A 26,535-nucleotide genomic window follows, 5' to 3' on the forward strand; every position below is an offset into this window, starting at 1 on the left:
TGCTATTTATAGCAATTATGCAATCTGTGTAAACAGTGCAATGAAAGTTACATGATTCCTTATAATGCTTTTGATGCAAACATTTGTCTCTTCAGTGTGCTTTCTCTGAGTATGTACAGTCTCAACTTATTCAACAGAACTCACTTACAATGTTAATCACAGATATCCACCTTCTTCATCAATACAGGTGTCACAAAAGGTTATTCTCTACATAACACAGCAGAGCTCTGTCAACTGTTGAGTTGCTTGTTCTTTCAAAACCGCTGGTCAGACAGCTTTAATATTTGGTCAAAGTGATAGGGTTTTATGGTAAAGCTGGGCTGTAAGATTCCTCATGTGCTATTTATAGCAATTATGCAATCTGTGTAAACAGTGCAATGAAAGTTACATGATTCCTTATAATGCTTTTGATGACCTTGACCTTGAACAGCAGAGCTCTGTCAACTGTTGAGTTGCTTGTTCTTTCAAAACCGCTGGTCAGACAGCTTTAATATTTGGTTTACAAGTCCCTAGGATGACCTAAGTGAGATAATTTCATACAGTCAGGAAATACTTAATTTTGTATCCATGTCTATAGTAGCTTCAGGGACTTTGGCCCTGTTTTAATTTTTCAGCTGGTTTGTCTGTATTTTCACTCACATACAGAACCATTTTTATGTCATAGTAACAATATGTAGACGTGTTTCAGTATTTGAATAAAACCTATCAAGTATTTAGATCGCTTTTTTTCAGAAAACAAATCACAAAAATTACTTTTCAAAATAACTCAATATTAAACTGGAATATCTGGTGTGTGATTCAAGTTTTGCATCGTTATTTTCAGGGAGACAACTCATTGATAGAGATTAAATCACATCTATGCCATCGTTTTATTAAGCTGCTATGCGATCCAAAACAACTCAGCTCAGTTCTTATGCATGAGTTTCTTGCCAAAGAAGTATCTTTAGGCTCCTCAAGAACTAGGAAGTTTGGTAGACATTGGAAGAAATAGTTTTAGTCATGATCCAATAATTATTTAAAATTATAAATGAATTTTTTGCTCACGTGTTTACACACGTGAGCATATGTCGCAGCGATGTCTGTCTGTCTGTGTGTCCGTCTGTCTGTCTGTCTGTCTGTCTGTTGGTCCGATATCTCAAAAACGGCTAGTCAGATCAGAATCAAATCTGGTACATATATTCAGTTAGCAAATGGCAAGAACTGATTAGTTTTTGGTGGGTGTGGCTTGCATACTTTTTACTCATTTGCATAATTAATGATTTTAGAAAAACGGATATACATTAAAAACGACTACACACAATTTGATGAGATTTGCTACAAATGTTGATCACACCAAGATATATCAGCATGGGAACCATTAAGGGGTTACATGCAAGATAGTTGCTAATTTGCATATTATTTGACTCGATCAAAATTGACCAAACTTGGTATGTATATTAAAGATACTATTATTCAACATTGAAAGTCATTAAGCGTTTTAACTTTAGCCAATTCCTAATTTGCACATTTAATGAACTTTGCTAATTAGGGATATATATTTGAATTGACTGGACCGACGTTGATGAATCTTGCTACATGTATTTGGAGCTACTATGATACAACATTTTTGAAAGTCTTTAAGCATTTTACTTCAGCCAATTCCGAATTTGCATATTTAATGAACTTTCCCAATTAGGATATATATCTGAATTAACTTGTTTGTAGTTGTTGAAACTTGCTATATACATCAAAGATACTGTGATATAATATTATTGAAAATCAAAAGACATTTTTACTTCAGCAAATTCCTAATTTGCATATTAAATGAGTTTCATAATTAGGGATATTTATCTGAATTTACTTGATCAAAATTGATGAAACTTGCTATGTACATTAAAGACACTATAATACAATATTATTGAAAGTCATTAAGCATTTTCTCTTCAGCCAATTCCCAATTTGCATATTTACTGAACTTTACTAATTAGAGATATATATCTGAATTTACTTGACCAAAGTTGACAAAACTTGCTACATATATTGCAGATACCATGATACAACATTATTGACAATCATTAAGCATTTTTACTTAAGTCAATTCCTAATTTACATATTTAATGAACTTTGCTTATTAGGGATATATACTGGGATTTACTTGATCAAAGTTGGCAAAACATGCTATGTACATTGATGATTACACCTGGTTAAAACAATATCGAAAGTCATTTCACATTTTCATGTCAGCTAATTTATAATTTGCATATCAAATGAGCTTTCACAGCTCGGCATATATGGCTTGAAGGACTTGGCCAACGGTAATTACACTTGCTATATAAAATGGTGATACAATGACAGCAGTCAAAGAACTTTAATATTTTTATTTCAGCTAATTTCATATTTGTGTATTTCATGATGTTTTAGAATTAATCGGCGGAGATTATTGTTCATTATGTTGATCATAATACTTTCAATGAAGTTGCAAACATGTGGCAAAGGTTCAAATTTACACATAACTGCAATATATAATGAAACACGCGAGCATTTTCAGTTCATATCTGGTTGAAAAATGGTAAATATGAGCATTATAGTACTGTTCTAAATAGCCAAATGAACAACCCATAAATCACATGAGCACTGAAACCAAATCCTAATTTGAAGTAACATGTATCATGTATCTCATTTTGATGTTGATCCCACCAATTAAGAACCTTGTATTTGAGAAAGGGTATAATTTGAAGTGCAAATTAGCAAAAGTTCATACCATTATATCTATTTGGGCATTTTAAGGAGTTGACAAAATTTAGTGCTAAACTTGCCTGAATTTCCTAGAGAACCACCTCACTTTTTCACCAATTTTACATTGTTGCTTTGAAGGAATTAATAGAAAGTATCTGTCTGAGAACAGAATTTCAAATTATTTAAGCTTTTAAAATGTTTGTCTGTGAAACTCTTGTAGGGTGAAAAAAAACTTATTTCCATTGTCAGAGACACTTTACATTTTATCAAGTAATAATTAACTAGCAATAGTTTTAAAAGTTTCCATATTTACAGCATGTTGTTGTTAGAGCAGTGTTATTCGTAACATCTCCTTGTAGGAAAAGACTTCCATATTTGCCGAAAAGTAAAGCATGTGAAACAGCTGAGTGTATATCACAAACTCTGTACACAATGTACTGCTTTTCTTGGTGAATATTCTGCAATGATAATTACTCATTATCAGTGAATTACGTTTTCAAATGACACCCATTAAGGGTGTTTGCATTTATTGGGCATTATGAGGTGTAACTGTCTTTGCTTGGCTTTCCGTAGTATTCCTGTTTCTGGGATGCAAAGGACACACTGTAACATTCACGTGCATCAGTCTCATGAGAGATTGATGTCAATAATTATACTCAATCTTTTTATACATAAGTGGGAAATGAACTGTCTACCTCTCTTCACTTATCATGCTTTAAAATTCAATGAAAAGGTGTGAATGAATGAAACATATGCATGCTGGTATGTAGTTCTATTTCTATGTATGTCAATTTTAGATGAACACAAGTGTGATGATTTTAAATTTTGCAATGGCACTTTGATACTGTATTTTTCTCACATGTACCAAACAAATATTGTACAGGAATAGGCAGTTCAAGTAGTTGTTGTCCAAGCAAGGCAATCGTTTTTTGTGTGTAAAGTTTTACTAAGAGAATAATTGATGAAAAGCTGTCAATATGGGACCACAAATAGAATTCATAGTACCAGTGTATTGACCTCTAAAGAGATAGAAGGGATACACAAATATTGAAAATACAAATCATGATTGGCTGAAGTTTGTCAAAATGTATTCTCACATGGGAAATTAATTATCTTTGGAAGGTGTAGAGTGCATGGTTTCCTGGTACTACTAACTTTGTAGAGATCAGACAGAACTTTCGAGTACATGGAAAATTTTCATATGAGTAGGTTATTTTCAAGCGATGAAATCAGTTTTTCATCTGTGTGCTGATGTTTTGAATACAATGCTGTATTACTTTACACTTTAAAATTAAACAAACTTTGAAAGTCCATCTACTTCATCATTAGTGGATCATGCATGATCTTCCACTACATGTATGACCATTAAACCTCCTATTTCTGGTTTACCATTTTAAATATTTATTTATATCAGGTAGTTTATTTGTACACGAATATTGTCCATTAACAGATTTTATGTATAATCAATTAATTTCTTTCTACCCACATTTGTATTCTTTATAATACGTACACACTCACGTCTTTGTATTAATTTCAACAGATAATCATAGCTGCACTGGTCACGGTTGAGAGTAGTTCTGATTGAACTATTTCCATGACCCCATCAGATTGAAGTTTATGTAAACATTCCTCTTTTCTTGTTATGTATAGTATTTTCATCTGATGAAATAAACTCAACTCAACTCAACAACTCAACTCAACTCAACTCAACTCAACTTTGATAAGCACACTGATATCCACTGTCAATGCTATGAACATTTGCCAATTATGGTTACCCACATTTCTTTCATCCTCCAGTTCACTTTCATTCTCTTGTGGGGATGTTGATGATGCAACTATCAACTGCAGAGTATCTCAAAGGGCCAGTAGTTGTAATTTTGAAGGAATTTTTTACAGTATATTATTTTGTCTACAATATTATTTTCGGACTATCACTTGTGGGGGTTCATTTTGAAACTCATCAAAGAAACAAGTTTTCACTGGCTTATTTTCAAAACTAATCAGAAACTTAAAGCCCCACTAGCTGTAACTCTTGAAATTTGTTGACCTCAAAATATCTTCCTATTCTCTCCTGGTTTTCTCTGAATTCTACCCTCTGAAGGGATATGGGCTTTTACTGCATTAGGAAACCATTCCTTTGTGAAACATTTGACAAGTATATTCAAATTTTAACAGTCATTTTGATTTCCCGCCATTTTCAAAAATTGGTAATATTACAAAGGAAACAGAACATACAATGTCACAGTTGAAAACATTCACCCCTATGCATTACATTGGACTACTCTGTGAAGTTTATGTGAAGATTTCAGGACAGATATCTTTGGGTACACATTTAATCACAGTGCAATCTTTATCTTGTTAAAAAATGCACATACAGTCAAATTAGGTAGTTGATATTAAGTGTATACAAGTATCAAATTTGGTACATTCCGACAAATTTATTTCTGCTTGAAAGTAAACTAAAAAAATAATGCTAAAAGATAGAGCTAGTGGGGCTTCACATTTTTCACAAAAACTGAACACAGGGTTATTACTATTTTCATTTTCAAGGATAATATATTAGGTTATTTGTTTCTATTGTACCAGAACTTTCATAGGAAACTATCAATTTAGAGGCACATGTTACCTTAAAGTAAGCTGATATTATCAAGTATTTCTTGTTTATGTTTATACCTTTTGAGGGAAACATATTAAATGTTTGTTTTTGAAAATAAATGTGTAATAAATGGCTAAAAAAAGTAAGATATCTCTGTGTTTGCGCCCTCACTTAACAGAAAAAGTAACCCAGGTGTATCTGCTATTTTTCATTTTGCTTTGAAATATGATCTGAACGTTTTGACCAGTCTAATTAAGACAATGGGCCATCTCATGATAATATCACTGCCAAAATGATCTTGAAATTGATAGTTTGAACTACTAATTGATTAACAAACACTACTGGAACTAATTTGGGATAATTGGATTTTCATATTTTTCAAATTTCTCAAAAGTGTTAGGCGCCGTAGAGCTGAATGTTGCAATATCGCAAATTACTCACAAAAACAAGTGTTTAATATAAAAAGAAAAGCAGATGAGATTACATTTGTAGATTATATCGACATTCACCATCCAATTAACCCAAATTAGTTCCAATCGTGTTAAAGGTATACTGTCACCTGTTCCGATTTTGCCACAGTTACCATGGAAAGAGAAAATCTAACCAATCATAGATTTTAAGCGGGTGGCCGCTTTTTAAAAACAGCGCCCTCACATGGGCATTTTGAATAACAGGGAACGCCCCTTTGACCATATATGGGCATATTTAGATTACAGGTGACTGTATACCTTTAACAAAGTACCATGGTCTACTTACAACACATTTACCTCCTGCAATAAACTCACATCAATTTTTTGAAATAAAATACCAAAGCATAAATCTCAAACCTTATAAACTAGTCTCATTATCATTTCCTTTTTTGGCCATGAGCGTTACCCATGATAGCTACATGTACCTGACCTACCTATGCATGTGAAACTCTTTATGTCCTCGAGCAAGTATGCATCATTCATTTTGCTAATTTAGGTTCAAGCATCATCATCAATAAGCATTGCTGAATGCTGTTGTATAAGAGTTCAGTAATGATGCTGTATCCTGTTACACTGACCGTGCTCAAAAATTATTGTAGATAGGAAAGGGACTTAACAGTTTATGAAGTACTTCCTTGGGTTTTATCTCAAATTACAAGTAATGTTATATTAGCGTGTCGGTCATGCCAGTGAATCGTGCTAACACAGGGTACTGCTGGCATTATTCATCGAGAAATTATGAATATGATCAATAAATACTAAATGAGCTACCAACGAGTTATTTGGTCAGGGCGATAAGGGCCCCCGCTTTGGTGATCGGCAGAACAAATTAAAGAAGAGGACGAGGGAGAGTAATAAGAGATGTAATCTGTTTTCTTTGAATACCATACATAGATAGCTAGGGTAATAGGACTATAAAGTTATAGGTACACACGCGACCAGGTAAGGCTTGTAGAATGAAAATAACTTCTAGACGAATAATGCCAGCAGTACCCCGTGGTTCTGATTATTTAAGAGCTTGCGTGCCGGTCGCGGCAAAAAAAGCTTCTACCAGTGCTAAAACAGGCCCCTAAACTGCATCAGTACGCTCCCGGGAAGTCCTTCCACACCATTCAAAAGTGACTATATGATCAGTCTTGACATTATGAGAATGAAGTGGAAAATCATATATAATTTTTTTCTATTCGGAAAATCATATCGTGCATTATGGTGCAGTTTGACAACAATAATGGACAACGCGCTAAAACTCTTCCACATAGTCTTCTCCACAGGAAACATGCAATTTATTCCAATGCTAACACATACAGAATCTTAGAAACGAATTCCTAGTCAGGGAATAAGCCTCAGTAGAATTGACACAAAAAATGTATTTGCTCCAATGTACATTTTAAACGAAAGTCTGTGTTGACGTTACAAACGTGTGGTATAAAGCGAACGAGAGGTCACTGTTCCTAAGGGACGATTCAGAATTTACTTCCAGGGGGAGGGTGGAGGATTTTCTATTTTCTGGGTGATTTTTTTCCACGGCCCCCCCTAGTAAATTATAGAAAAAATCTATGGCCCCCTCATCTTTCGTGTTTTTTTCCATGGCCCCCCTAATATATACATGCATGCTTATACACTATAGACATATCCAGTCTAACAAGTTGCAGGAACTGTAGTGGACATTTAATCGATGATATAACAAATCATTTCAGGGTTATGTGACTATAAAAGAATGATTTGCAGGGACTGCAAGTGTCACACTTTTGGAAAGGGTAGCAATAAACATATCTGGTTGTAAATTTCTGAAGAAAAGTTAATTACTAAATATGAATACGTTTTTCGTTATGTCTCACTGATACATATGATGCACACAAAGACAAGCAAAGATGTCAGTTAGAAATGGTGAACAGGAAATCAGAGGAGCAGATAATTGGCAAAGTGATATATATCTAGAAGTTTAATTGTACATCATTTGCAGATATCCAGATATTTCTGGAAAGTAAGATGTACATGCACAAGTTCAGCATACATTTTCATTTGATGATGCTGAATGCAGACTCACGGTGAAAGTTTTAAACATTAGGAATTAAATTGGTGAAAGCCAACTTGTTTTTAATTTTCTCTTTTTTTCTAATTTGGTTGTCATAAAACCAGTAGCTGCCACGGAAAGCAACAATGCTGAGGAATATTTTAGATCATTTCTTGAACAAAACACCTTATCAAAAACATGAATTCACATGTTATTTTGCTCATTCCATTAACAATCCAATGTTCATATTAAAATGCAGATAACCCTGTGTAAGTCAAAGTTCACATTTTGTCAGCAGTATTTTTCAAAATTGACAGAGCATCATATTTCAAATTTTTTTAACAAACTTTAATCTTAAAATAGTCATGATGCGCATGTTTTCAGATGACATGAAACAATACATGTTAATTTGTTTTTTTGCCTTTTCTGCCAGCCGCCACTGAGAAATCTTTGATTATACATATCAGAATGAATGGGACACAAAAGTATTAGCATCAATACACAATGTGTAAGCCTATCCATATTTCTCCTAGCCTCATACACACTGAGATCACTTCTTGGACTACAGCAAATTTCTTGTGTACACAATATTTCAACAATCCGACACCATAGCATTGATGCAGAGCCACATGATCTTCTGGATGCACATACAGGATTATTGGAAAATCAACCCTTTTGTAAATTTTCACCATATATTTTTGACAGTAATACATAATATTTTTATTTTCAACATTAAAAACTATTCGCTGAAAAGCAACTTGAAGATGAGACGGCCATAAATTTATTTTCAAAAAAGTTTATAGTAGATGTAAGCACTGTAAAAAGTTATGTAACATTTAAAAAATTTAGAAAGGGTAAAATTGATGAGAATGAAACATAGAAAAAGGAGCAGAAAAGAAGAGAGGATAAAAATACGAGGACTATGACTGGTTAAAGTTGCTCTTGAGTGGGAACCTTCAAAATTTAAACGTAAAAGAATTAGATAAATACCTTGATAAACATAAATTACCAAAACAAAAAAAATTGAAAGCTGAAAAAGTTCAAATTATAACCGCACATATACATGCACAACCTTCATTCAATTTAAGAAAACTGTCAGGGAAAGATGTAACAACTTATGTCACAGATGAGTCAGAGTCAGATAGCAGTGACTCTGAATGGGAAATCTCTGTCAATGGAGTCATTGAGAGTGATGATGATGGTGTTGGTTCTGAATATAATAGTGACACAGACACTGAACTGACGAAATCCCAGAGAACCAACGTGACCATGTTACTTTAAGAAGTGGCAGAGTAGCAAGTCGTTTTGCTTTGAATTAAGGTGGAGCTGCATGTTGCCAACAGTTTTTTTCAAAGCAATATTTCTCATCAAAGATGACAAGGAAACCCCCTCATACCATATATTTTCAAAAAGCAGAGACTCTAAAGTTTAGTATGGTAGCAGTAGTTACTCAAAGGATGAAGTGGGTGTATATTTGGGGTAAAAAACCTCAATTTTGGTATTAATGATAAAAATTAATTTAAGTCAAAAACTAGACAGTATTTCTGAAATGTAGTTCACTTGAAAGGAGAGTATATGTAGAATAAAACGACTATTTTATTTGGCATTATCCATCCTCATTTTAAAATTGTAGGGGTTTAAAGACTGACACTCTAATAATTGATTAAAATCATGATCAGCAAAATTAAAATGCCTCTTATTCAAAATGCCTCTTTTTAAAAATGTAAGAGCTTTATTGCCAAACAAAACCAATTGATAGTCGTTTTGTTATATAGCATTTAAAAACATAATGTGAAATTTCAGAAAATTTGACCCAGTCGGAGTGGAGTTATATTCTTCGGAAATTTTGAAATTGGGAGGCAAAAGAAGCCAAGAAATCGGGTGATTTGCATACATTTGCACAAATTAACACTTCTTTATCATGCAACTTTACACTGCTTTACAAGCTACAAGGTAAACCCAACCTGATGATGCTGAATATTTGCTGTAATTTTTAGCATTTGTTCAATGTTCATCTCTGTGTATCAGCATTTGTTTGTTATTCTATCACTACATAGAACACCCAATGCTGTATTTAGCAACATACCAGTGTGAACATAAATGACCATTGTTATTGTTGATAAATGAATTCTAGCCGGGACTTGATTCGAGATCTCTTTTCAACAAAAACAACCCCGACTGTTTACTGTATGGTTTGTGTTGACATGCTAAATACTGGACATTGCATGACGCTTCAGGGAGGAGAACAAGATACTGCAGTAGATGCATAAAACAAACCACTGTGAATATTACCGAATTTGGCAGCTAAAGGAGTTTAACTAAACACGTTGAGTTTATCTGTCACCCAGGTAGCATCTATGGTTCTCTTTTGTAGAGATCAGAAATTCTGGGCAAATATTGAATTGATGATTTTTTTCCTTGGCCCCCCCTAAAAGATTGTGGTATTTTTGTCTGGCCCCCCTACATTTTCTTGGGAAAAATGGGTGGCCCCCCCTGAAAATCCTCCAACCCCCCCCGGAAGTAAATTCTGAATCGTCCCTAAGGAAGTCAAACAAACCATGGCGCTAGAAACGGACAAACTATATGTTTTAAAGGCTGAATTTCCAAGGTGCCGAGTGGGATGCTCTCCGGAGAGCTCGTACAAGCACTTTAATAATTGTGTCAACGAAGGTGGTAATCGGCTTCCAGATTTCACCAGTATATTGAAAATTCTAGCAGTTTTATAAGAAGTAGCGTGCGATCGGATATAGATGTGGAAAAAGTCGTGAGTTACAATGCAATTTATTGCATCACATGGTTAGATGTAACAAATGCTCTTCCGGCGGAAACGTAACAGCCACTATAAAACATGACGGCAAGTAAAACAGTCTTGAACAAAGACTTTCTTGTGAATTATTGTACAGTCGTGCCGGAAATTACCAGAAATGTGCATTTAAAATGTAAAGGACATGGTCACATTTCAGAAGAAATGTAATCTCGGAACCCTTCGAAAACACATAAAACACATCGCAATGTAAAGCATTCCCATTGTTTTTTCGCTTTCTCAGAGGGAAATAACGTAATTTGTATGCCTATTTGAAGGATAATAAAATCCACTTTGACAAATCTATTTTGAGATGAAATTGTGGGTAGGAGATATGAAGTTACGGAAGATGTAATTTAAAGTTTAGGGACCGTTCAGTTTTTACGGCCTTGGGGGGAGCGGCAAAATCTTGTTGCCGGTTTTCAAAAAAAATTTGGCCCCACCCCCCCCTGCATTTTTTGTGAAAAAAAGATGACCACTCCTTTGTCAGACGAAAAAAATTGATGACCCCCCCCCCCCATTGGCTGAAAAATAACCAAATTAAAATTAACTTCATTTCCATAGACAACTTATGTCCATCACACTGTTATGCAAATTCTGCAGGCCCGTTAGGAGGGTCATGGGCCACTAGATAAAGTCAATTTATTGTAGTGGGCCGCCGAAGGCTGGTAAAGAGGGTCGATCTTGGCCATGGCATAAAGTGAACTTTATTGTAGGTATTATGTTTTTGAAAATGTAGTGACCTACCAGTGAAAAAGCGATGACCCCCCCCCCCCTTTGCGGATTCCAAAATTACGATGACCCCCTCCCTGGATTTTGCCGCCGCCGCCGCCGCCGCCCCCCCCCCCGCCGTAAAAACTGAACGGTCCCTTAAGAAAGGCCGTCGATAGAAAGGTCGTCAATGAAATGTTATGATTTATTTTGGTTTGCCTACAGGTCTTTACATAATGAATAAACACTTTTTCGCCAAGCAATACATGACTAAGTCCTTTTATAGCTCACACTTTCACTTTTTATTCGATTTTTCACTTTATATGATTGCCAGAGTTTCTCTTATGTTCTAAATGATGTTCTCACTTCTTTTTGAGATCGATACCTGTTTGCAGAGACAATAATAAAAAAACGAATTAGCGTCAAAGGTCCAATTTGCCTATAGTGTTTTGATGTTTGGTAAGAAAATGGCGCCCTCAAAGAAGTAAGCACATTTATACAGTATGTTGCCTGATCAAACGATATGTGCTGGGTTGCCAAACATTACCAGGGTAACAATAAACTGATATATTGGTCTGAAAATTTTGATCGAACTTTTAATTGAGTTTTCAAGAATGATGGCTTTAGATTATCTCACAGAATCGACCAATCGAAGGTGAAGTCGCTAGGTTCAGTAATAAACGTATTAGCAGCAAGTGACAGAACTCCTATACACAGTACAATCTGACCGTACCGACCTACCCGATCCCAATATGCTTTGCGACTTTCAAGCAGCTTTGACAAAAATACATATGATGTCATTCAAAGTTTAATCCTGACTCAGTTCAGAAGTGTTATCCTTGCGTCTTAAAAGCCCATGGAGAATTTTATTCCCTCTTCTTGTTTGAGAGGTATGATGAGATGGAAAAGCTCAAGCCAGGTTTAGATTTGAATCTCCCTGAAACAGTAAGGACTGAGTCAACAAGCTCGACCGTGATATTAGGTATAAATTTTAAGTTTTGCCAAGCAAACATTCGACTGGTACATCGATGGCACGCTGGGCGATTTACGAAGGATATTTGATATTTGCTTTGTGTGTGGTAAGTTACTATTTACCTCTTACATTAAGTTCATTTAAATCTTTGAAACAGAAACGCTTGATTGTTTAAGAGTTGATTGAGTTGAGTTGAACCTGATCATGAATCTCAATTTTTGCTAAAAAGGTGCGTGGACCTAATTTCAACTAGCGTTCTTCGTAGTATGTCTGTGTGACAAATTAAGTGGCTTTTAATAGTAATGACTAATGGGCTACTGATTGCATTCCATACGCAGTGACTGTGACCTTACCGTAACGGTATTTAAGAAGTTGCCCTGATCTTGCGAAGGACAACTTCTGTGTAATATGAGATAAACAGTGGAAACTTTAAAACTATTTCATGATTAGTCAGCGTATTCCAGTCTGAATGACTCACCCTCAATTAACTCATGGCAACCTTTATCCCGCGCCCACTCTAGTCGATGACGTCACCCAGAAATTATCATAGTTACGCCCCATATTCCGTAACTATAAGTAAAAGCGCCATTTTATGGGCGTTGCCCTGCTTACAATTATTAAATTACCTATTGGGACGTTTTAACTTATATTCGGAAATAAGGTAAAATAGTGTTTGATCAGTATTAATCAATTTTATTCAAAAGGCAAGTGATAAAATGCGATAGCTTCTAGAGTAGACAGAAAAACACTCAGCCCGACGAATGTAACCCTTTTCATTTTTATGCGATGGATACTGATGTGTATGGTTTTGCCAATAATTCCCTGGTTTTCGCTTGGTTTTATCATGTTTCCATTGTATATGAGATCGGAATTCAAGAACTAAAGTTTAATCCATGAATAAAGGTCCCCTGCTTTATTTAACTGACCTTTCTCCGGTCGGCTAAGACTAAACGCACTGTAAGCTTATTATAGAATTCGATAGATGTAAATAAATATCCATGAGTCTTACATGTCATGTAAAGATAAAATAATCAGTACGTATATTTTATGTATTATGAACAAACGACTGTACTTGCATTCTGAATAATTATTTCAGGTTTTCAATGTTACAAAGCTAACACTTGCACGACTAGTCAAAATTGAAGAAACATCCGGGTGTTTTAACACGCAATGTCCCGCAGGTGAGTGCAACCGCAAACGAGCACAATTGCTACTCCCTTTTGTGTTTGCAAAAATGAAGGAGTAAAATAAATTTTTCAAACTTTCCTTGTTTTATATTTACTCGAAACATATATCAAATTACACGTAAAATTCCTCCTGAAGTATCTGGTAACGATTTAAGAACTCCAGTATCTTTAAACTTTGATGCGTTTCCTAGTATTTTTGTCAGTCTTTCAAAATAACAATGCGCGTTGAGTATTGTTCCGCAAGTTCAACTTGTGAACACGTCATTCACGGTGTAACGTCCTATATAGTATTGTTTACAACTGAGCCTAGCGTGGTCTAGAATCGATTGATCAACAACATCGTTGCATATCGTACACAATGCATTGTGCTGCAAGGTTAATATTTCTTACTTCAACATAGGTTAGGAAAAGTTTTCTCTACACTGATAATTGTGTCTTACGAAGTAATGAACGCATTCTCTTCCAGGTTACCATATGGCAGAGGCAGAGAGCTCAACAGAATGTAAATTAAACGAGATCTACTGTTCTCCGTGTGAAGATGGGACATTTACAGCCACGTTTAACACCCTTACACAATGTTTCCCGCACACATCCTGTAATGTAAATGCCAAGGTTTTACAAAGTGGCACACAGACTGAGGACACAGTCTGTCAATGTGTAAATCACACGTACCTGTCCGTGTCTGGCTACTGTGTTCCTTGGAGAAAATGTGAAATGGGTGAAAGAGTAGCTGTACCAGGTGAGAATAGCAAAAGCTACATCTATGACTTTCTTTCACATAACAACCCAAGTAGAGACCAAACATGTATAATAAAAATTGACTTTCTCAGAAATAGTCACCCCATTTGCTTTTTCAAGTTCAGCTTGGTCTTTTCAATGTATATGTCATTTAGGTTAATGATAGAATTCGAATTTTTCTAAATCAAATGTCTGATTTATCAAATCAGGTAACTCAACACACAATGTTGTATGTGGTGAATGTCCCAGTGGTACCTTCTCAGACACAAAGGACTGGTCGACTTCGTGTCAAAACCATACAAGGTATGATTGTCCTAAATGTAAATATTTTCGCAAATATGTGACCCCAGTATTTTGCATGGAGTCTTATATATATATATATATATATAATATATATATATATATATATATATATATATTATATATATATATATATATATATATATTTATTATTTATTTATTTATTTATTTACCTACTTATATTAAATTTAATAGTTTGCCTAAGCTTTCTCATTTGCTCTTTGTTCGTCAATTTTTTTCGTTTCCAATTCATCAATTCAGTCCTTTTTGGAATATTTTTAATGTTTTTGACAAGTGAATACCCTTTCTCACCAATAAAACATCAGGTGTGAAGAATGTGGCTTGAAAACAGTGACAAAGGGGTCTCGATCGCATGATACAACTTGTGAAAGCGATTGTGAAAATGTTTCCTATCACTAAATCAACAGGCACCACATTCCGTAAGTAATTGGTATACAAATGTGTCCGCATAGCTAACCCAAGAAAGGGTGCAGGCTTGTACATTATGGAATGCCATGGTGTCAAATATCTGCAATCTGTATACTTTAGCTTAAAATGCAGCGATTACAACTTCTTTTTGATTTCTGTCTGAAAGGGCAGGGTCAAGAGAGTCCCTCATTATAACATTTTGACAGTCGCAAAGTTAAATAAAATTGAGCTCATAAAGAGTCCAATAGTTCGATACAGGTTTACAGCAAGCCTGGAGTTGTTGATGTAACCTTTGTTACGTGACCTCAACCTGTTTAACGTGGAAGCATGCATGGCGGTATATGTACATAGGCTGACAGAAATTGGAACATTAACTCTTATACCTTTGACCTTTATATCTGATTAAGGATATGTGGACACAAACTAACCAAACTTTATAGCAAAGTAGACAGTTGTCTGGTATGTTACTATAGTAAACGGTACAAATTTAAAACAGCTATAATAGAGAAATCTCATTCCTGTCCAGTTACTCACTAATATATAACTGCAGTCGCCCGGAAAGACGATGTGATATATTAAAAAGTTTAGTTCGGTATTTATCCCATAATTTGGAATTATGTAAACACAAGTAACTTTTTTAAAGTGCTAACGATTGACTATACTTCACAGCAGCTGTGCCTCACACAGAAGATGCCGTCTCTATGCACTCTGGCGAAGAGATCTCCACTGATGATTACGCCTCTGTCATCACATTATCAACTGACAGCGAGCACAATGGTTGGGGAATTCCCCTTACTATTATAGCTATTTGTGTCGTTCTTGCTACTCTAGGGCTAGTTATATTTGCCTTGTGCAAGTATCTCAAGAAATCAGAAAACGAGATCCAACGAGGAATGGTACTGATTGTTTTTCATTATGAGCTTCCATTTCCAACATAGATAGACTTAACAATTTAAAATTGTAATGTTTTCAAAGAATCGAACACGATCATGTGGTCACCTTTTGACCTCTCTATATATATCAGCTAGGCCAGCTCTAGCGTACCCTTCAATGCTTCCATTTGGTCGTCCTAGCGAGTCACATTAATCGTATTTTGACATGTTGACGCCACCTTATCGTGGTGACGTTTCTGACACAGTTTGTCTGCTGAAACACCCTATGCGTTTAAATTTCTCACAACAAAAGGCCCCCTACCACCAGGCTGTTTTGTTGTTGTTGTGTTTTGTTTTTGTTTTTTACTTCAGATAAATTTACTCCAATGGAACCAGAATTTATATATTGCCATATATCATAGGTGTATTTACTTTGCCGAGAAACATTCTATTGAATCTAAAATTTGGTTTTCCGGAAAAAACACCACTATACCAGTATAAATATATTGTTGTAAAACTAACCGGAAAAACAGAGCATGTGCCGTCTTTTGTAACTAATATAAGCTTAAAAGGAGTTCACGCAGAGAAAAGCGGCTGCTTTGAATGAACGTATCCATAACCTGTGGTCTGTTTGGTCCTTCTTTCTGCTCCTTAATGAAACCAATGGTGACAGCACCTTTTATTTGCTTCGAGTCTCTTGATTGATGAAAATTCAAATAAATGTCTTGTGGTTGCATCCTTCCCCAAATATGTGTTTTACCGACATTACCTCTCGTTTAATATCAGATCGTGGTGTACCAAGATGTAACGGCGTCCAGAACCATAATCGGCATAATGGCTATGCCTATAAACCTGTCGAAAATGGAGTACAAATTGGTGTGCCAAATGGTGCAACATATCCAATACCACACACAACTGTCAATGTCAACGTCATCGAAATGAAGAATTCGGAACAGAGGTGAGACTTAGCTGGCAACAATCTTTGACAGCAAAATATGTTTTATTTTAACGTAGGGATATTGACTTCAAAATGTGTTCGAAAACTTTGTTTCAAGTATATTGCTTCAAAATCTTCAAAACTTCCTTCATATCTTGTACTGGTAAGGGAGTTTTCATTTATTATGAGGGGCGGAGGGATAGAGGTCATTTTCGGAATACCTGTCCGAATAGTTATATTTATAAAATCCCTCCTGTATGGAGGGTTAAATTTGCAATTTTTCAATTTTTTGAAAGAACATAAATTCCAGATATTCTAATTCAGCGGTTGAAGAAGGAGAGAAATATGTAATGTGGACTGCCAATAGGTGAACTTTTAATACAGCCTAAAACTTTGCTTTCGCCAACTTCACTTGAAGTTGTCAACGCTACCTTAGGAACTATATGCATTAAAGAAGTTCTATATGATAGAGTGTAGTGGAAAATGATATTTTACATGTTTGTTGTTGTGATATAGCTTGCAATTATAAAGCATTGTTGAAATGCCTCCCTCATAATGAAAGCTCCCTCAGTGCAAATCCGACGAAGGTTCACAATTTTGGCATTTTGTAATCTTTAACATAAGCATTTGCAGAAGATGCGGCCAAACATGTTGTCAGACATGCGCAATCGGAGAGCATTCATATGACCTTTTGGTTTATCCTTCTCTGATATTGTTTTTACTGATTTTCCGCCCTTTGAAAATGTGCGAGGAACAAATGCCCTTCTCTTTACACTTCTATTTTAAATGAACATCTTATGAAGCGTAAATACATTTAGATTTGGTTCTAAGGCAATAATACTTACCTTTATTCCAGCGATGCGACTGGAACTCACGAAACTAATGGTGAAGAATGCGGGCAAACACCGATAAATGAAGAGGTTATCGACCGCGATGTAAAAGGTGATGATGGTGATGATTGACCTTGCCGAAGTTTCATTTTCTAAAACATAGATTACTCATAAAAGTATCTACTGTCACCTAATTTTCTCATGATTTTATTTTCCAGAGGACAAAACACTTGCAAAAGGAATAGCCGAAAGTGGGGAGTCTACAAATGGAATTCCTGAAACTAGCGCACCAGAAGGTTACTAACCTTAATCTATTTATGTTGACAATATAATCCAAACGCCTTTAAATGAATTAAAAACTTAAAAGTCGCCTTTGACACATTTTTGAAAGAGGTATTCATTTCCGAAGGATATAATTTGTACTGTACACAAACATGAAGGAATTTCCGTTACAGTTATGTTATTATTGCAAAAGTCAAGAATACAATTTGCATCTTTGTTTATCGTGATACATTCTTATATAAATTGAAATCTTTGGTGTAGTTAACACGTGCGTCAAGCAAAATGTCAGCTGCTCATCTGCTCTCGGACACATTAACCCATGCATTCAGGCAATAATACATAAAATTGATATTTATATTCTAATTCTAATTCCTAATTTCCCTCTCAGACAAAGGACTTGATTCCCCCATAGTGACTGAATGCACAGATGATCAAACGCAGAACCACAGAGGACTCGTATGATAGTAGGTATCAGACGATTAATGAAAATATTCAACATCACACAGAACCATTTCTTAAAACCATGATCCCATCACAATTATTTCCATTGTCCCGATACAGATAGGCATTACAATCTATATAGGCAATAAAATCAACCCAAGTGGTAAAATTAATAAAATTATTAATAAACATGACTTGAAGATTTTAGACTGGTTGGACTGCTTTTTTACTCCACAATATTGTTATGGTCTTCAATAGTTATGGTTGGACTTACTTTCCAAATGCGACATTATGACTGTCAGTACCTCCAGGTTTCTTTAAAACGGTTTGAGCACGTCCTATTCTATATGTCATCCATCATTTCTAAGTTATAAACGGAATGAAACAAGAACACATTCCACAGACAAGACCGGTGTCTTTGTAAAGACATACTGTACCATACAATTTGTCCCAGAATCTCGTCCGCTCAAAATATGGTCCTGCAATTAGTCATTTGAAACATAGCGAAGTATTCCCTTTACACTCACGTATGCCCAGGATTTCGGTTTTTTATAATATGTAAGTTGTCTTCTCTCAAAACTTTCAAGAATTTAGTTAGTTTTCTTCAGAGTCAATTCAAGATCAAAATCGAAACACCAAGTTGTTGTTTCAGAGATCTTCTTTGTTGCAGGCCAAGTCTGGACAAAGTCTGTTTACAATAAACACTAGTCTGGAACCGATAAACGTCACTGGATTTAAATGAACCTTCCAGAATATAACCTGAATTCATTAATCCTGAAACCTTAAAAAATAAAAGTCAACCACCTCTCTATCAAGTAAAAATCACAACTCGCTTCATATTGTTCATCCCACACCATGGACTCTCATAATTATATTGCTTGCGCTAAATTCCAATGTATTCTTCTAGAAGAGGCTAATCTGAATGAAGGAGGTCAATACACACTTCGTCAAGATAGTTCAATGACAGGACACAGCAGAGATCAGGATTCCGACGATGACACAGTGAATACGAAGATGTTGAGTGTGGGTTGACTGTTGAATTACGACGAGTACAGTTTACATCATCAAAGCTACCATGTTTCTGCCGTTAGAGGTTTTTTGTACCATGAGTCATTTTTACACGACATGTCCTTTTCATACATATTTTATATCATTTGCCTTTATTGACTGTACATCTCTCTTTTAAATCAACAATCAGGGAAAGAGTTTAAAAATCTGAATGCCGACATGGTACAGAAATTGTTTGATTGCGTGGCAAGCTATGTATTTGTCAAATTAAGGTGTTGCATACTGAATAGAAAATATGCAAATTAAAAGGGTATAAAATTAGCAATATCACACTATTTAACATCAGTGGTAATTTTCACTTTGTTTTCAAATGTACTATGAAAGCCTTTTACTAAAGGGCGTCGCACCTCGGGGACAGATATTCGGACTCTCAATCTTTCACAATATTTCTTTTGGCCTACCACTTGTGGTGGTTCATTTTGAACCTCATGGAGTACCTAAGGTTTTCACTGGCTTTGTTTTCTGAAAATCGGGAATTTTATTTTCTGCCATGGAGATAACAAGGGATGGCGTCCATTTTGAATTTCAAATATCGGTAAATGTTTGGTAATAATGTGTTTCAATCTGTGGTTCCAATGTTTGCATGGTGACCCCCGATTTTTATTCTTGATTTTGAAAGAAAACTTGAATGATCAAAAGTTATAGCTTGAGGAAAGTTTGGGCAAAAGTTTAAGTCTTTCGATTTCGAGGCGCGAAGTGAGTATTTTAAGCACGTTTGCACATTCAAATAAGAATTATTAAACTACCTATTTAACCATTGACATAGTGAAAGAATTTCTGCTCCTGAACCATTCACCATAATGGTTTGGCCAAAATACAAGTCGTTGGATTAGCTTAAAATCTCTACTATTTCTGCACATCGATTGGGCAATTCAATGTCAAATATATATCAGTAAGATAATGCTAACCAAAAGAAGAGAAAAGTTTATATATTTTACTGTATCTTTGGTTTTTCCCTATATATTACATAGACAATGGTGATAGGTATAAGTTAGAGAGAAAATGTCACGTTTTTGTATTGATTCCATTTTTCTCTTGTTTTGCTGGTACAAAGTTTGTCAATGGAAACTTAGTCAAGACATTTAATGTAGGTTGAGTGTATAAAAGGATATTTGCATATATTTTTAAAGATCTACTGAGAGTACCAGGATCCCTCATTTTAAAATTTGAACGACTCTGCAGTATGTGTATGAAACTGTTTTATAGGTATGTAAATAATGGTGTGTTGATCTCGGTACAAAGGTTAATAGATCAACCCATGAATGACTTTATAAATGGTGAGGTCCGTAACTGACATGAATGAATGGTATCACAATGACCATCTAGGTACTAGGCAATATACTATGAGATGTGTTGTTAGTCCTACGGTTTACGAGTAAAGCAGCTGGGGCCATATATCCCATCCTTAACCTTACCAGTAACCCCTGATTTCAAAATTTAGGCTGAACGATCATCATCTTGAAATTGAATCATAGGTAGGAGAGGAAAACGAAACAAGACACCAGCTGATAATAGATTTCCCAAGAAGTGCATATATTGCTGTTGAAAATGGGATGCATTTTATTTTTCATTACCAATGTCATTGTCAAGCTAGGAAAAAGATTTTTAAAAACAGCTGATTACAAAGTACATAAACAACAAAGAAACCGCTTTAAAAGCTACTATCAACTGCAGTCTTGTGTTTAGGGTATTCCTAAAAATACCATATATAAACATCAATTATAGATCACTAGTAATTTGCAATGTGATGTAATTCAGTATTGTCAAGTATTCTTCCCAGTCTTACATTTTCATTAGTTTTATAACCATTTTTAAATTGTTGTTGTTATATTACTATTATTTTACCATATCCACAGAAAATATAGTAGTGTCATAAAGTTACTATTATTATTATTGATGCAAAAGTTGAAACCAATCTGTCTGTACAAATTTCCAGTGTCATATGCCTTGCAAAAGTCCTTTCTCACTTGTTAGTGCTGTAACAGAAAAGTAGATCAATTATTCATCTTCAAGATTCACATACATAGTTTTATAAGATCTACGGAGTTACACCCATATGTAATTTTTGCATTGCAATTATGTGAATAAATATCTGAACATGACCTGAATAAATGTATTATTATGGTGATCAGAAAAAGAGGACCTTATTTCAAAACTGCAATGATGACATTCTCGTGTAATTGTAGACTTTGAAATATGTAGTGACATGAACAACAGTGTTTGTAATTTATGTGCACTTACAAAAAAGTGATCAACGCAGTTGTCATATTTGAGGAAGTAAAAACTGTGACCACGGGAGGGTAAACTGTCCATTTCTGATTTAACAAAGTGTTGATCATGTGTCAGAATTTTACTTTCAGAAAAATACTTGTATTTCCTGCAAACTTTGTCTAAGAAGAAATTATCATCCTGCTGTCCCATATATTCTCTTCGTTATTTCCACAAAAATGTGATGTATCTGAAAACGACTGCTGTTTGATTAATTCAATGGCCCTGATTGTCGCAGACATGTGGGAATGTGCGTTTGAAAGAAGAGAGGCCAACAGGCAGTTATTTTCAGATCATTTTAATTTTAGCATCCCATTTTGATTAGAGAAATGCAGTTGACATTGTTATGAACAATAAAATCATTCATTCATTTGCAATTTTTGCTGATAAACAAATACTTTCATTAGTGATAGGACTCTCTTCATATGATGTACGGAAACAGAAAATGGTTCATGACATCAGTAAATTGATGTACAGTACTTGTAAAAACTCTGAGATTGATTAAAATTAAACTAGATTTATGGTTCCTTTAAAATGCTGTCAGTTGGCAAATTTTCTGTTACTGCATATGCCTTCTGGTGACAACAATGTATGTGGCCACTGACCATATTGACAGTCTTCCCTCATGATAGATTCTGACTCGTGACCAGCCGGGCATTTTTTGCTCCATTTTGGTATTTTTGAACAGTTTTTATGGCAGTCACCTGACAGTCAATCATGATCTAATAGTTCATCTGATAACTCTGACATGATGTTTCATTATCTGTTTATTTTCTGATCATCTTATGTTTTGTTGAATGATTTGGCATTGACTGTCAATCATGGTCATATCATTGTCAAGTAGTGACTATAATGTGACTGTGTTAATGGTCACAGTTTTTACTTGACCATCTTATGACCATCATTTGACTGTGTGACTGCCAGGGCTAGTCATGGCCAAATGGCAGTGTGGAAGTGATGACCCTAATATGACCATGTTTCATGGTCACTGTTATCCATTCTTGACCATCTCATGACCATGATTTGATTATGAGTGTGTGAGTTGTCATTCATTGTCAAATCATTGTCAGTTTTGATCATGATCAGCGCTAATGATAGTTAAAATATGGTTGACCATGTTTGATCATGAAATATGGCACATTATCATGGTCACCAAGAAAGCAGGCAAGTATGCACCTTGTGCTCAAACTCTCCTCAATAAACTTTTAACCATTTAAGTCATGGAATGATTGTATGATCATACCGTCTGAGGTAGTCTCAGAATTAGAGTTTTGGTCAAGTAATATAGTGTCACTTAATTCAGCTCAATGGCTTGAACAGAGTAGAGAGATTATGAATGAAGACATTCTAATTTACTCGGATGCCTCCGAACAGGCATACAGAGGCCTCAGTGAAAGGCAGGCTTATGATTGCACAGGGAAATTGGTCCCAAAGTGAGAAATCGATGAGTTCGACATGGAGAGAAACAAAAGCAGTAGAAAATATGCTCAGAAGATATGGAAATAGGCTAGAGCATAAGACGGTCACTTGGTTTACAAATAATATGAACGTACCCAGGGTAATTGAGAATGGCAGTTCCAAACCTGATCTACATAGTATATCTTTGAGTATTAATAACTGTATAGTACAGAAGGATCTAACCTTAACGTAGTCTGGATCCCAGGAGTCAAAATGATTTGGCAGATTACATCAGCAAAACTGTGGATTGCGATGATTGGGGAATCAGTCCTCTAATATTCAGTATGTTAAGCACCTTATGGGGACCATTCACAGTGGACAGATTTGCCTCATATTATAATGCTAAATGTTCACGGTTTAACTCGAAATTTTGGAACCCTTGGACAGAGACGGCTGACGCATTTCTGTTCATTGGGGGTACCTCCACCCTACCTGATTCCTCGTGTGTTGAGACATGCAAGCATGTAAGGCACAGGGCGTGCTGGTTATCCCAGCGTGGGAAGGGGCCACGTACTGGCCACTGCTCTGCCACGATGGCAAAAATTTTGAAAGTTTGTAACAGAAATAAAATGGCTGCAACAGGAAAAAGGCATAGTGTTGCCTGGCAAGTACAGAAATACGGTGTTCCGACAAACCGTACTCCCCTTCAGAATGCTGGCTCTGAAGTTGGAATTTTAATTTGATTTTTTGCAGAATTCCACCATTCAACTTATAACTAATATTTCTTTTCTCTCCAACAGAACTGAATCTGTGGTCACATCTTTTTTACAGAGAAGTCATCAAGTCATCCACCCAGATTTAAAGAAATACACAGATGTCCTACCAGATATCATTCTACGTTCTAGGCACCCCGGACAATTTTGAACTATGTGTCTTATTTAAAGCATTGGATAAAGTTCGCTTATGCATACAAAATGAAAGTGTTCCCAGCGAGTCCATTAGATTTGACTCTTTTCTTTATGAATTTGATGGATTCCAACAAATCGTCTGTTGTTATTCTGAACGTGTTTTATGCACTCAAGTGGCTGCATAGTTTCACCGCTTTCTGTCTAATTAATCCCACTGATAATCCAGTTGTTGTAGCTGTGATAGAGTCATCAACTTAAAAAAGAGAGTGTTAGCCAAGCCAACAGTTCTTAGGGAGGTAGTCCGTGTTGAAGTTTTACTGCAACTGTGTTTGAAATATTCTTCATCAACAGATTTAATGACAAGACGAGATATTGCTATGTGTCTTTTGATGTTTTCAGGTTTTCTAAGATTTAAAGAGTTGTCGAATCTGAAATGATCCTAGTTTTTGTATCAGATTCCCATCTAGAAGTCATGATTGCAGCAAGCAAAACTGATCAGTACAGACAAGGAGATAACGTCGCCATTGCTCGTACAGGCACTGTCTCTTGCCCAGTTATAAATCTAGAAAAATATGTTTCATTGGCAGGCATCGATTTACATTCTCAAGATTTCCTTTTTAAACCCTTAACTAGATCGGGAGGCATTAGTAAAGGCGATTAAGCCATTGAGCTATACCAGAGCTAATGAGATTGTGAGGGCAAGATTAGGAGAATTTGCCCAAAACCCGTCCAGATTCACTGTTCATTCATTCAGGGCAGGGGGAGCCACGATGGCAGCTGCCTCAGGGGTGAACGACCGTTGTCTTAAAAGACATGGCAGATGGCGATCAGAAAGTTGTAAGGGCCGTTACGTGGACGACAAGCTAGAGATAGACCAGCAGTAACTCAAAAATTAGGTCTGTAACCGTTCACAACAAGATCTATACTTTGGGGGGTCCAGAATAAAGCACGTGAGCCACACTCCTCATGAACAAAGTGATTAGCATTGTGTATTGTGTGTTTTCTGTTGGAAGATAGATTGAATGGGAATGTAGACGAAACTAATATTTTATAGCGGTTCGAAGTAAAGCGTTAAAATATTGTTTTGTCGGCACAGAGATATGTAGCTATGTAGGCTGGGATGGATCTCAGCTGATAGATACAAAGTATGTAAACTGTAGCAGAGGAAATGACACCAGCTGCAATGCTGTTGTAATCTTGGCGGGATTGCCTTGATCGGTGATTGGTGGGAAGTTTCGAAGGAAACATTTAGAGGCCGTTGATTGGCTGTGACTGTGGATAAAGTGAGGGTGCCACACGAGGTAGCACCAGTCCAGACTCACGCTTCAACGGGCCGGGGCACTGTGAGACACCGAGTCCGCCGCCCCCCACCCACCCTTTTATGAATCCTCTTTTCAATTTTCGTACTTAATTTGTAAATCACTTGCGCTTTTCCAGACAACTTGTTTTCAATTGTAAATTACCTACGCTTTTCCAGAGAACTTTTTTTCCCTTTGAAAACATTTTAGAACAAAGGGTTTTTAACTCTGGTTTTTAGCGCTGGGTAATTTTTCTGTGCAGTTTGCCGTAAGTCTTTTAACGGTACACTTCGCTGGTAATCTTTTTCAAGTGCCCTAGTCCAGAATAAAGCACGTGAGCCACACTCCTCATGAACAAAGTGATTAGCATTGTGTATTGTGTGTTTTCTGTTGGAAGATAGATTGAATGGGAATGTAGACGAAACTTAGTGAAAAGTTACAGCTAAGGGAGCGTTCAGTTTTTACGGCTGGGGGGGCCGGCAAAATCTTGTCGCCGGTGTTCAAAAAAATATAAACCCCCCCCCCTGCATTTTTTTCGTGAAAAAAGATGACCCCCCCTTTGTCAGACGAAAAAAATTGATGACCCCCCCCCCCCCCGCTAAAAAATAACTAAAACCCATACGTCAAATTTACCCGCATGGTTTGGATTTGAACTCCGGTACGCCGCGCACTTTATTCGTGTAGCAGAGATGCCAGTGCACAAACTTCTCAGCCACATCCATTGAAACGTCTGTTAATTAGGACGACTGTAAGGCAATTTTTAACTTCATTTCAATAGACAACTCATGTCCATGGACATTGTATAAAGTGAACTTTATTGGAGTGGTTCGCCAAAGGCAGCCCTCGGTTAAGAGGGTCATGGGCCATAACGTAAAGTCAACTTTATTCTAGTGGGCCACCGGTACCACTGGTAAAGAGGGTCGATCATGGCTATTGCATAAAGTAGACTTTACTGGACAGGGCTGCTGAAGGCGCACGGCCATTAAGATTGCCGTGGGGTATTACATAAAGTCAATTTATTGGAGTGGGCCGCCGCAGGTGGCCCGCCGGTAAAGAGGGTCGATCATGGCCATTGCATGAAGTAAACCTAATTGGAGTGGGCCGCACAAGGCGTCTGCCTGTTAAGAGGGTCATGGGTAATACATAATGTATATTTATTGTAGTGGGCTGCCGAAGGCGGCCCGCCGGTAAAGAGGGTCGATCATGGCAATGGCATAAAGTGAACTTTATTGTTGGTATTATATTTTTGAAAATGTGGTGACCCCCCTTTCTTACCAGTGAAAAAGCGATGACCCCC

General features: G+C 36.1%; 1 protein-coding gene across 9 annotated transcripts; it reads left to right on the forward strand.

The window, feature by feature from the left end:
- Nucleotides 1-12,059: 12,059 nt before the first annotated feature.
- LOC139137638 (uncharacterized) lies at nt 12,060-21,786 on the forward strand. 9 transcript variants are annotated; one of them, XR_011553425.1, is made up of 11 exons: nt 12,060-12,388; nt 13,379-13,463; nt 13,936-14,208; nt 14,417-14,510; nt 14,834-14,947; nt 15,606-15,832; nt 16,595-16,766; nt 17,602-17,687; nt 17,794-17,871; nt 18,246-18,321; nt 19,206-21,786. XR_011553425.1 is itself a non-coding variant. In XM_070705834.1 (10 exons), the coding sequence occupies exons 5-9, from the start codon at nt 14,881-14,883 to the stop codon at nt 18,317-18,319; spliced, it is 477 nt and encodes a 158-aa protein (XP_070561935.1). In that variant the 5' UTR covers nt 12,109-12,388; nt 13,379-13,463; nt 13,936-14,208; nt 14,417-14,510; nt 14,834-14,880; the 3' UTR covers nt 18,320-18,325; nt 19,206-21,786. The 9 variants fall into 9 exon arrangements, 3 of the variants coding, with proteins under 3 accessions (XP_070561935.1, XP_070561934.1, XP_070561937.1); XR_011553429.1 differs by having other exon boundaries at nt 15,609-15,832; nt 19,209-21,786; XR_011553430.1 differs by having other exon boundaries at nt 12,073-12,388; nt 15,609-15,832; nt 18,246-18,325.
- Nucleotides 21,787-26,535: the final 4,749 nt, after the last annotated feature.

This window comes from Ptychodera flava, chromosome 7 (assembly GCF_041260155.1).
Source record: "Ptychodera flava strain L36383 chromosome 7, AS_Pfla_20210202, whole genome shotgun sequence".
NCBI classification, from domain to species: domain Eukaryota; kingdom Metazoa; phylum Hemichordata; class Enteropneusta; family Ptychoderidae; genus Ptychodera; species Ptychodera flava.